The sequence below is a fragment of the Jaculus jaculus genome, chromosome 8 (genome assembly GCF_020740685.1).
Source record: "Jaculus jaculus isolate mJacJac1 chromosome 8, mJacJac1.mat.Y.cur, whole genome shotgun sequence".
Classification (NCBI taxonomy): domain Eukaryota; kingdom Metazoa; phylum Chordata; class Mammalia; order Rodentia; family Dipodidae; genus Jaculus; species Jaculus jaculus.
Window position 1 is genome coordinate 40,926,748 of NC_059109.1, and position 12,272 is coordinate 40,939,019.

A 12,272-nucleotide genomic window follows, 5' to 3' on the forward strand; every position below is an offset into this window, starting at 1 on the left:
TAGGATAGAACAAGTGTGATGCCTCAGAGGACTGCACAGATGTTAAGGTGATTGCCTGCAAAGCCTAAGGACCCAGGTTCCATCCCTCAAAATGCATAAGGTGGAGCATGCATCTGGAGTTCACCTGCAGTGGCTAGGGCCCCTGGTGTGCCCATTCTCTTCTCTCTCTAATAAATAAGAGAGAAATTTTAAAACTTTAAAAAATAGAAAAGAATGGTACCTCAGGTTGCTACCTAAATTAAGAACAGATAATTTTCAAGAAAGATATTTTGGACATGGTAGTCCATGCCTGTAATCCCAGAACTCAGTAGGCTGAGACAGGAGGATTGCCATGAGTTCAAGACCAGCCTGGGCTACGTACCAAGCATAACCCAACCAGAGCTGCATTGCAAAATCACCAAAAATAAATAAATGAATCAAAATTAAATGTTATGCCAAGCATGGTGCACATGCCTTTAATCCTAGCCCTTGGGAGGCTGAGGTAGGAGGATCACTGTGAATTTGAGGCCAGCCTGAGACTACATAGTGAATTTTAGGTCAGCCTGGGCTAGAGTGAAACCCTACCTCGAAAAACCAAAAGAAATAAATAAATGTTATTTCAAATAAAGACATCACCAGACACTTACTAATTCTCTGGGTACCTCATAGCCAGAAACGCTTAATGGACCCAACTACAACCCGGCATGTTAAATGTAGAAAAACATCCGGCCGTGGTACCAAGCCCCACTTCTACCACACTCCAGTAAAAACAAACCTCTCCGTCCAAATATAGAGTGGTTAGAAGTGCCATGTTTTACAGAAGAAACAGTTACTTGGCATTAAAAAATAGACAAGTTTGGCTTCCTCAAAGAGGTGAGCATTAGCTATGCACTTTCTAAATGGAAACACAGATAGATGGGGTGAGATAGCCCACCCCCCCGACACCTGACTCAGCTTGTATAGTGAGTCCATGTCAAAAAAGTTAGCTTCTCTGCGGACCTCAGTTTACTCATCTGTAAAGCAAGACTGCCCCAGCTAAAGAGCAAGACGTGGAGAGCTGACGACTTCCTCGGTCAAAGCGGGGTGGCACAGGCAAGGCCACCCGAGCCTTTTGCTCAGAACAGTGCTGAATCGGACCAGCAGAGGTGTCCCCCAAGGACTTACAAAGCTCTGTTGGGAGCTTTCAAACCTACTTTGTCACACACATTGTTAATTCATCCAGAAATGCAAGCCAGGAAGTACTCTAACATCAAGCACATGCCTCCTGACATGTAGCCATGTATTTATTTACTTCCTGTGGTACTGAGTGTTGAACTAGGGCTCCATGCATGCTAGGTAAGTGGTCTAACACTGAGTTATATGCCCAGGACCCTTTTTACTTTTTCTATTTTGAGACAGGGTCTCCATAACTTGTCCAGGCTGGGCCTTGAACTCACTCTGTAGCTCAGGCAGGCCTTGAATTTATAATTGTACCTCAGCCTCCCAAGTAGGTAGGATTACAGACCTGTGTCACCAAGCCAGGCTCAAGATGTTTCCCTGGTATAAGGAAGCCAAGGCCCAGCTCGATAGAGCAGTAACTTATGTGTGGGAAGGATGGGAGACCCTTTTCTACCATAGATGCTGCAACTGCTGGAAGCCAAAAGCAGCCTGTGTTATACACAGGGAAGAAGGGAAGGCTGAGGCTACAATACTGTCAAAGTTATTCAAATGGTTGGAGTTGAGACCCGGTCCCAAGCTAATGACTCCAAAGCCATCCGGTTACAGCACCCCTGTGGACTCTGTTCTCCAAGAAGGAAAAAGAAATGCAACAGGAGCCCAGAGCCTCCAAGGTAACTCAGGATTGTAGGAGAAAAACATGTCCGGAGGACTGTTTAAACACTTAGGAAAAGAAAAGAGATTTGCCTTAAATGGTTTTATTAAAAATTGTACCAACTGATGTGGGAAACTATATACAAATGTATGCATGGAAAGAACAAAGCCAAATACTCTGTACAGATTGAAAAAAAACAACAACAAAAAAAGTCACCATTCCTCTTCCGGAGGCAGTGTGCCCAAAACCCCAGGGAACCAAGCTGGGGATGAATGAAATGCTACATCTCACTGGGTCTCTTTCCCAGCAGCCCCCCATGGGCCCAGGGATGGGGCACAACACTGGGCCCCTGTGGAAAGAGGCAGTGCAGGCTGACGGGGGCACACGCCTGAGCACCTTTGATGAGGCTGACATCTATGGAAGAGATCAGCTTGCTCTATTATTCCCTGGCCTGTAGCCAAGGGAACCCCAGGAAGCTTTGAGGCCTGATGGGTTGACCCTGCGCTGCCTGGAGGAGTCCTCATGTTCACATAGAGCCACAGCTTCCTCCAGCTAGGGAGGGTGCCCCCCCCCCCACGAACTGCTCTGCAGGAGCCCTACAGAGAGCCAGGAAGACTTAAGGCTTCAGTTTCCCCATGCTCCCCAGAAAAACAAGCTCTCATCCCGATGGTCACCGCGGCCTCGCTGCGCGTTTCCTGGAAAGCTCGGGGCTGATGGGGGCCCTGGCTGGACCTTTCCCAACACCCCCTCCCTGCCAGAGTCGGGCTTGGGCTGCATGGCTGGGGATGGGGGGGAGCAAGGCAAGTCGCCTGGGCCTCTCTTGGCCCTGGAAGCAAGCCCTGCCGCAGAGCTCTGGACACAGCCCACTCCCTGGGGGCCGAGGGAGGTCACTGGGAGGTGATCTTTTTCCACCTCAGATTGAGCAAGAGAAGGCCTCTAGGGGCAGGCGGCTCAGCGGCAGCCAGATTTTGAAAGCAGGAGAGGAGCCCTCGGGCCTCACTATAGGGTAGTCAACGTCTGGCCCGGAGGCTTCTTCCCCCTCCAGCTCTGTCCACTAGTCTCTAGGAAACCCCTCCCTGGGGGGACCTGAATTAGGAGGGCTGTTTGGTCCCTGAATGCGGGCCTTCTGCCCTTCTACACTGAGTTTTCCAGCACCTCACCCAAACCACCTCTCCAGGACTTCACAAAAGCCTTCAGCTGGTTACAGGTCACAACCCAGGTCAGTCTTCCCCTCTAAATCTGATTCTCCACGTCCTCGCTGCAGACACCGGGGAGTGGGGGAGGGGAGCCGAGCGTCCACGGCTGGCCCTTCCAGAGGCTGGACTGGGGGAATGTGAGGCCAGTTTGAATCAGTGGCCAATTAAAACAGCTAACCAGGGGGAACCTCTTGTGGGGAGGGTGGGGGCGGAGCTGAGGGCCAGGTACCTCCTGGGGTCTGGGGGGAGGGGGAGGGGGAGGTGTGATTGTTTTGTTGGGGCTGGGGATCCTGCTAGGGGATCTCCTTGTAGCAGGGTGCTTCATTCCAGCCTGGCTTCCGGTTGGGTTAAGACCGAAGAGGTTTAAACTTTTCCCTGGCTCTCTTCAGTGAGTTCCTGGCTTGGTCTGATGTGGAGACTTCCACCTGGCCCCAGGCTCAATGTTCAGACCAAACTCTGGGCTCAGTTCTCCAAACAGGCCAAAGGGCACCCAGCCTGGGTCTGGCAAGGCCTCTGAAGCTACCAGCTGTACCTCGGCACCAAAGTCTGGCCCATTTTCTCTCTCAGCTCAGATGGAAAGTCTGCTTTAAAAAAAAAAAAAAAAGGGTTAAAGGTGGCTGATATATTATATATGGTAAGTGTGGGCACATACCACTCAAGTATACACCAGGAGCCTACCTGTCACAGCCTTGATCCAGGAGAGGGGAAGACAGTGTATGTCCTACACACATCTACATTGCATGGACAGACGTAAGAAGGCTGGGTCCACAATGGTCAGTACATCCCAGAGCCAGTCTTCCAACCCTTTCCCTGGGGCTCCTTAGCAGACAAACCATGGTACACACCCTGAGAAAATGATTCTGGCCAAGGAGAGGTAATCACCCCCAGATCGATCATCTGAACGGAACAACACAAAGGCTTACACATGTACTTTGAGGTCCTTCTCAGGACCACTGAGAGTGCATACAGTACCTCTGTGCAAAGTAGGCAAGGCACCCCTAACTCTGAGCGGATATAGTCCCTCCACCAGAGCAGACAGTTTAATGAGCCCAGCACAGGCTCTTATCTCAGCCTCCACGAGCTCCCTCTGTAGGTGTCCTTGTGCAGTGAGTGAACAGTCTGTCCAGCCAGAAGATAACTGTCCTTCCGCAACACTGAAGACTTCCTTTCTGCAGAACCCGGAGGAGCTTGGGCTTGTTGCGATTTGCCAAGTCAACTCTGGTCTCCTCCTCCAAACTGCTTCAGTAACCCTGGGGTCATCTCCGCGCGCAGGCAAGCCATCTCTTCCTTGGGCCTTGCTTCACTTTTAGCACCAATGTCTTTTCTTACGTATGCAAGCATTATAATTTAATTCTTAGGTGTCTGCTTAAGAGACTCCCTGTGTGCTGCCAGAGCCGGAAGGGCAGGTGCTTTATGTTCCCCCCACTGGCGCCGCAGCAGGGGAATTCAGAGGCAGCTGCGATCATGCTGGGTTCCAGAGCTCACTCACTTCCAGCCAAGCTGGAAGCTGAAGGAAGACAGGAAATGTGTACCCAGCTCTGATGGTTCCACTCGCAAGTACTTCAAGTCACTTCTCAAAGCCACCATCCTGGCTTCTTCCTGTATCCCACTAGGTACGAAGAAAGGAACGGGAATAAGAGGGAGGAGGTACTTGTTTTCAAGAAAGCCGAGAGGCCTGGGGCTGACTTCTCAGTGGAACGGCACCGCGGATGCCCGATGGGATGCAGTCAAGTCCGGTCACCTGGGTCTTTTGAAACCAGAGCTGAGAAAGGCACAAGCTGCTGGGTATAGCGTGGTGACTTGGCTCATCTGCAGCTGACACCCAGGCAGCAGAGGTGGCAGTAGTTCTGTACCTCAAGACCAATCCAGGGGCCTCCACAAGAGACCAGGGCAGATTTGAGGCCGACTAAAAAGTTTTGTTCATTTTGTGGCACCTTGGAGGGCAGGTCCTTGGAGAAGCTGAACCCTCCCTGAGGTCTTCTGGAGGTGACTGGGTCTGGACAAAGAATCCCTGAGCCCATAGGGTAGGTACCAGCTGGGCAAAATGGGAACCAAAAGATGGAGCTGCCTGGCTGGCAAGGGGTGTCACCATCCTTAGCCTGGAAGCCCTGGCCAAGGTCTTGGTGGGTTAAAGCAGTGAGACTATCCAGTCCCCAGCCTCCAGACACGGGGGAAGGCCGACAGGCTTGGTAGAGCTGGGACTCCTATCCGCTAACAGGTCCTTTTCTACAACTGCTGACAGAATCTATTTGTCAGAGCCCTTAGGAGTTTCCACCAATAGCCTGTCTCTCAACAGTGTTTGACAAAGGCCTCCATTCCCAGTAGAGGCCTTAAGCAGGGAAAGTTCCACTGGAGTATGTTGTATATACAGAGAGAAATAGAGATTTAAAAAAAAAAATAATAACAAAAACAACTTCACAAGACACAGCATCAGTCTTCCCCAATGTCCATCCTATTCCAGACTGTGTTTCTGGTGCCCTATTCAATGAGGGCAGCCCAGCTTCACCTGGGACCCGCCCCATCTCTGTTTTCTTCCCGGTTCAAGGCCAGGTTGTGCAGGAAAAGGAAGACTTGCCACCACGCGCGGTCACGGTTCTGCTGGTGCTGCAAGAAAAAGAGATGACTATAACCACCAGGTACCACCTTCGATCACTGGTCCCTTACCTGTTCCCATACAAGCTCATATGGCCAGACCTCAGACCGCCACATCATGTTGTGCAACACACTGGGGGTGGAGGAGGAGAAGAGACAAGGGATGAGGAAGAAATGCTCACATTCTCCAAAGATAACTACAGTTTTGACATTAAAAAGAAAGATCAACTAGGCGTGGTGGCACACACCTTTAATCCCAGCACTCAGGAGGCACAGGTAGGATTGCTGTGAGTCTGAGGCCACCCTGAGACCACATAGTGAATTCCAGGTCAGCCTGAGCTACAGTGAGACTCTACCTCAAAAAAAAAACAAAACAAAACAAAAACCAGAAAGGAAGAAAGATCAGGAGTTGGGTGAGATGGCTTAGTGGTTAAGGTGTTTGCCTGTGAAGCCTAAGAACCCATGTTTAACTCTCCAGGTCCCACATAAGCCAGACGCACAAAGGTGAAGCAAGTGTGCAAGGTTGCACATGTGTACAAGGTGGCACACATGTCTGGAGTTCGATTATAGTAGCTGGAGGCCCTGGTGTGCCAATTCTCCCTCTCTCTCTCCATCTCTTGCTCTCGTTCTCTCACATTAAAAAAAAAGCCAGATGCACAAAGTAATGCATGCATCTGGAGTTCGTGTGCAATGGCTGGAGGTCCTGATACGCCTATTCTTTTCTTTCTCTGCTTGCAAATAAATAAATAAAAAACAAATTTTAAAAAAAAAGAAAGAAAGAAAGGAGGAAAGATCAGGCACTGTGTATGGGAGGATTAGACTTTCTCCCCTACTCTCAGGATTTTCCAGAGTTGAGCCAAGAGCTGCTTTTAATCAGATTGGCTCTTGAGCCCTCCAAACCTCAGCTGCCTGAACAACAAACTTGCTTCAGCGAGAAAGACAAGAAGCCCCTTCCTCCCCCCACTCCAAAGGAACACAGAGCACACAGAGGGGAAGAGGGGGAGCCTCCATCTGCAAGTGATTTGACACTGTGAAGGTCAAAGGGTTAATCTTCAATTTAAACCACACTGCTGAGGCAGCAAAAATCTGATTTCATCCAGTGCAAACACGCACACACACTGACACGCACACACACACACACACACACACACACACGCATTTGTGCACCCGCTCTCTCCCCCTTCAGCATCCCCAGCTCCAGGCTGCCCTTTTTATAGCTGCTCTTGACAGTAAGCCATAAATAATCCCTCTTGGAGCGCTTTCCTACTGACTGGAGCCAATTAAACCTTAAGCAAGAACACACTTGAAAACAAAACAAAAACAAAGAATGCACACCATGCTCTGGAGGTCATCCCAGGTCCTACTGTCAGGCTGGGAAGCTAGGGGCAAAGTGGAGGGGTCAGTGGCTTGTAAGTTTGTGGCTGGTGTCCTGTCCACACAGGTACCATTTCCTAGAGCCCAACAGAGGCCCACAGGGGACAAGGCAGTACTGGAAGAGGCGGTCTTTGTTCTCTCCTTGTCTGCCAGGGGAGGAGAACTGGACTGGGGCCTCTCCACAGGGTTCTCGGTGGACGGGAGAATAAAAACCTAGTGTGCAGAGAGGGGCCAGCAGCACAGGCTAGACTTGGATTCCTTCAAAGACCCAGTAGGCAGCAAATGTATGTGGAGCTTCTTGGGGGGCAGGAGCATTATCTTAGGCAGTCTTTAACCACTGCCATCTGCCCCCACCAGGCAACTCCTAGACACAGGGGAGACAGGTAGAGGAAGTCGGTGAGCCAAGTGGGACATGAGCCTGAGTCTCCTGGACTCCCGCAGCTTTGAGGCTCCATCCAGCCTCAGCTTTCCCCAGGGAACCAGACAGGTGCGTGTGGGTCTCCCCTTCTGTCCTCAGCCTCAAAGACAAATGCCGGGTCTACTGAGGCTGACACAGGACACCCCACACGTCCAGTACAACTGCAGAGAGGCGCTTGGAAAATAAACTGGAGGCACAGCGCCTGCCAGGCAAGGCAGGGAAGTCAGCTGTGCCACCAAGAAGCCTGGCAGACGGGGCTGCAGAGACTGATGGCTTCCTCGTGTTTTGTAAACAAAGATGAGTAAAAAGAGGAAATACACACCAGGCTTAGCAGAATCTGGTTAGAGTAAAGCACTATGAAAACAAGACTCAGCTGTAATGCTGACAACCTGGGCCTGAAGCAGCTAGGAGAGAGTCCCTTCCTCAGTCCCAGCTGCAGCCCGGGACAGGTGCAAAGGTCATGAGCAGAGCAGGAGGAGACCCCGAGAAAGGTGGGCCCCTGCAGCGGCATTCTGAATCTCCTCGGGTGCCTGCTTGGAAAGGACTAGTGGCAATCACAAGCCCAAGCACACCGGTAAAAGAGATGGAATGCGCCAGGTTCCACCCTGCACGCTTTACATCCTTACTTGTAAAGGTGCACTCATCACCCAGGAGCTCACCGAATAACAATGTGTCTTTTCAAAGAGATCCCCAGGAGTTGTGAAGCATGCCTTAGGAATAGCATTCTCTCTGCACATCACCATGGGCTGGAGAGATGGCTTAGCACTTAAGGCCCTTGCCTGCAAGGCCAAAAGACCTAGGTTCAATTCCCCAGGACCCACATTAGCCAGATGCACAAAGGGGCACATGCATCTGGAGTTCTGGAGTTCATTTGCAGTGGCTGGTGGCCCTGGTGCGCCCATTCTCTCCTTCCTTCCTTCCCTCCCCCTCCCTCTCTCTCTCTCTGTGTCAAATAAATAAAAAAAATATTAAAAGAAAAAAAAATTACCTCTCAAATCCTGGTGAAATGGTTCTGTGTTGCCATGCCCATTGCAGATAAGAGCTAATTCTGCTAGTGGCAGGGCCTAGATTTTACCCAGAATATCTGGCCCTAGAATACTATTTCTACCTATGATCACTGGACATTGAGAAACACCACCTACCTTTGTACCAGAGCAAATCCTTCACCATTCCCTTCACCACATCATCTAAGAATAGCTCGATGGCCAAGGAAAGAAACTACAATTCTATGATTAGGGGCCTGAGCCAATCCCATCTCTGTATACTCCTGCTCCTCTCTCAAACTCACTAATGGGGTTATCTGCCTACTGGGCCTTAAGGTCCCTGAGAATGAGGCACAGCAACCTCATCCCATCTTTTGGGTGTGTTTGGGGACATAGGAACAGCTGTGGACCAGTGGGTAATCAGGCAGGATGGCTGAAGGACATGGGCAGAGGACATGGGCAGACATAGTTGAAGGAGGCAGTACACACAGGGCAGACTCTGCGAAGAACCTAGCTCCATGCCCTTGCCTGAGTCCTCAGGGCCCATTAGCTGGAAAGGAGGCACTATGAGCGATGGCTCCATCTTCAGACCAGGAGTCTGAGGATCTGACTGTAAGCTGGATCTCCCAGTAACCTGTTTGTGAAAATTCAAGTGACTTGTAAGAAAGATACAGATGTTTGAGATCTGTGGCTTCCAGACACAACTGTGTCACAAAACAGAGTGATCAGGACCCATCCAGACCAACAGAATCAGAATGTCCAGGAAAGGGGCCCAAGGAAAAAATAATAATAATAAATAAATAAATATATATATATATATATATATATTTTTTTTTTTTTTTTTTTTGAGGGAGGGTCTCACTCTAGCCCAGGCCAGAATCTATATATGGAACAAATTCCCTGTGTGACATTTTAAAAATCAGAAGGGCACTAGATTAGTGCTGTTCTTACCTTTTAAAAACTACTTTATTTATTTGAGAGATAGAGACAGAAGTAGATAGAAATAGAGAGAGGGCTAGAGAGATGACTTAGCAATTAGATGCTTGCCTGCACAGCCAAAGGACCCAAGTTGGATTCCCCAAGACCCATGTAAGCCAGATGCACAAGGTGGCATATGTGTCTGGAGTTTATTTGCAGCAGCTAGAGGCCCTGGCATGCCTAGTCATACTCTGTCTCTCTCTCTCAAATATATAAAAATGAATAAATATAGAGAGAATGGGTATGCCAGGGCTTCCAGCCACTGCAAACAAACTCCAGATGCATATACCACCTTGCATATTTGGCATTACATGGGTACTGGAGAATCAAACTCAGGTCATTAGGCTTTGCAGGCAAGTTGCTTAACCACTGAGCTATCTTTCCAGCCTCTGCTCTCAGTTTTGATCAAAGTAGCTTCCTTTTGCAGATGGCAGTGACTACTAGGAAGACTCAAAACCCATCACAGTGCTGAGAAGAAATGACTGTTGAGTGGTTAGTACTAAGAGACACCTCTCTCATGCCTTCCAAGAGTCCAGTAACATTGAGATAGAAGAATGTAAAAGCCAAAGGATGGGAAGGAGTGTTTTGGAATGCTGTCTTCCAGACATGGAGTTGCCAGTACATTCATGATCTTACAGCAGCTGTTGCGACCTGTACAAAACCTATGCAACACTGGGCCCATCAACATGCTATTATGGATAATGGAGGAGACACACACACACACACACACACACACACACACACACACACACACACACAGAAGGGCTGGAGGGATGGCTTAACAGTTAAGGTGTTTGCCTGCAAAGCCAAAGGACCCATGTTTGATTCCTCAGGACCCATGTTAGCCAGATGCACAAGGAAGCACATGTGTCTGGAGTTTGTCTGCCATGGCTGGAGGCCCTGGTACACTCATTCTCCCTCTCTCCCCCTTTCTCTGTCAAATAAATAAATAAATATAAATAAAAATATTTTTTAAAAAAGAAAAGAAAAAAGAGACATCAAAATAGAAGAGGTACTATTTGCAAAGAAGGGGTATGAGATGGGGGAGGACTGTGATCAAAATACATTATGTAGACGTATAAAATTAAAAAGCTTAGCTGGGCATGGTAGTTTATACCTTTATTCTAAGAATTCTGAAGGTGAGGTAGGAGGACTGCTGTCAGTTCAAGACCAGCCTGAAATGTAGAGTGAGTTCCAGGTCAGCCTGGAATAGAGTGAGACCCTGCCTCAAAATAAATTTTGTGGGGGCTGGAGAGATGGCTTAGTGGTTAAGCATTTGCCTGTGAAGCCTAAGGACCCCGGTTCAAGGCTCGATTCCCTAGGACCCACGTTAGCCAGATGCACAAGGGGGCGCACGCACCTGGAGTTCATCTGCAGTGGCTGGAAGCCCTGGCGCGCCCATTCTCTCCCTCTTTCTATCTGCCTCTTTCTCGTCTGTCGCTCTCAAATAAGTAAATAAAAATGACAAAAAAAAAGTTTAAAAAAAAAAAATTTTGTTTTATTTTGTTTTTTTGAGCTCAGGCTGACCTGGAATTCACTATGTAGTCTCAGGCTGGCCTCAAACTCACAGCGATCCTCCTACCTCTGCTCCCCGAGTGCTGGGATTAAAGGTATGTGCCACCACACCTAGGAAAAAAAAAGATTTTTAAAAAATACAAATCAGAGCTGGGGTGGTGATTACTTGCTCAGCAGTTAAAGACACTTGCTTGCAAAGCCTGATGGCTTGGTTCAATTCCCCAGCACTCATATAAAGACAGCTGTGACAAATGCTGCAGGCATCTGGAGTTTGCAGTGGCAAGAAGCCATAGAGCACCCATTTTTTTTCTTTCTCCCTCTCTGACCTTGAAAATAAAATAAAATTTTAAAAAAGCTGGGCATGGTGGTGCACACCTTTAATCCCAGCACTTGGGAGGCAGAGGTAGAAGGACTGCCATGAGTTCGAGGCCACCCTGAGACTACATAGTTAATTCCAGGTCAGCCTGAGCTAAAGCAAGACCCTACCTCAAAAAACAAAAATAGATAAATAGAATAAAAATAAAAATGAGAAGGGACCCAGGGACATATCTTTGTGATAGAGCACTTGTTCAGCACATGGGAGGCCCTAGGATCAATTCCCAACCCTGAAAGAAAAAAGAAAAAGAATACTTATATATTTTAATCATAAAAGCAATACATGTCAGTTGTTATATAAGAAATTAAAAAGGAGAAGGTAAAATCACTCATGGTCCACCTAGAAGAAAACACTTCATAATTTGACACCTTCTTCAGTCCCTTTCAACCTCTTTCAGCCAAAGCAATACCTTACCAAGGTGGCCAAGCCAGAGACAGCCTGTGCCCAGGAGCCTCTGTAGCAGCCAGGCCACAGACAGGTTTCTGGAAACCACTGAGGTGCTTTCCAACCCCAAGGAGTTTGTCACCACAGTTCCCTTCAGCATTGCAATGCTAGGTGCCAAAGACAGTGTCCTCACACTGAGGCAAGGCCTGGGCAGGGCCAGATGCTGGCTAGGGCTGGCTGGCAGCCCATCTCCATGCCCTGAACGCTGCCTGAGCACAAGCAGATCCTCATATAAGCACTCAGCCCTCTCCTACAGCCCTCCAGGAGGAAACCAAGCTGCTACCCACTGAGAATCAAAGAATGCCCTGATTACAAAAACAACAATCAACAAAATATTTCTAAAAGCCAAACAAAAGGGACTGATGAGAAAGGCAAGAAAAAGGACTTGAAGGTAGGCCAGGGAGAGAAACTGCAAGGAGGAAGGAAATCAGCCTTCACCAAACAGGATGAAGGACACAAAGACACCAAAACAGCGGAGAGCATGGGTCGGTTCTTCCAGAAGAGGGTGTGGGGGAGAAGGGAGCATGAAGGGGGAACCAGGAAGGAGTACGCTGGCCTCTGAGTCTCAGGCACCTGGCCCAATGCCCAGCACACAATCTGAGATCAT

The 12,272-nt window shown here is 48.8% G+C and overlaps 1 protein-coding gene across 7 annotated transcripts in view; it reads right to left on the bottom strand.

The window, feature by feature from the left end:
- Window positions 1–1,876: 1,876 nt before the first annotated feature.
- Bmf (Bcl2 modifying factor) overlaps window positions 1,877–12,272 on the bottom strand; it is a 29,662-nt gene continuing 19,266 nt past the window's right edge. For 6 of the 7 annotated variants that reach the window (XM_045157089.1, XM_004660776.2, XM_045157086.1 and 3 more), the window contains 2 exons: window positions 3,664–5,589; window positions 1,877–3,566 (listed from right to left, as the gene is read on the bottom strand). In XM_045157089.1, coding sequence (XP_045013024.1) covers window positions 5,488–5,589 — 102 coding nt within the window. In that variant the 3' untranslated portion in view covers window positions 1,877–3,566; window positions 3,664–5,487. Of the gene's footprint in view, window positions 3,570–3,663; window positions 5,590–12,272 lie in introns of all 7 variants that reach the window. The other variant, XM_045157088.1, reaches the window with a different exon arrangement.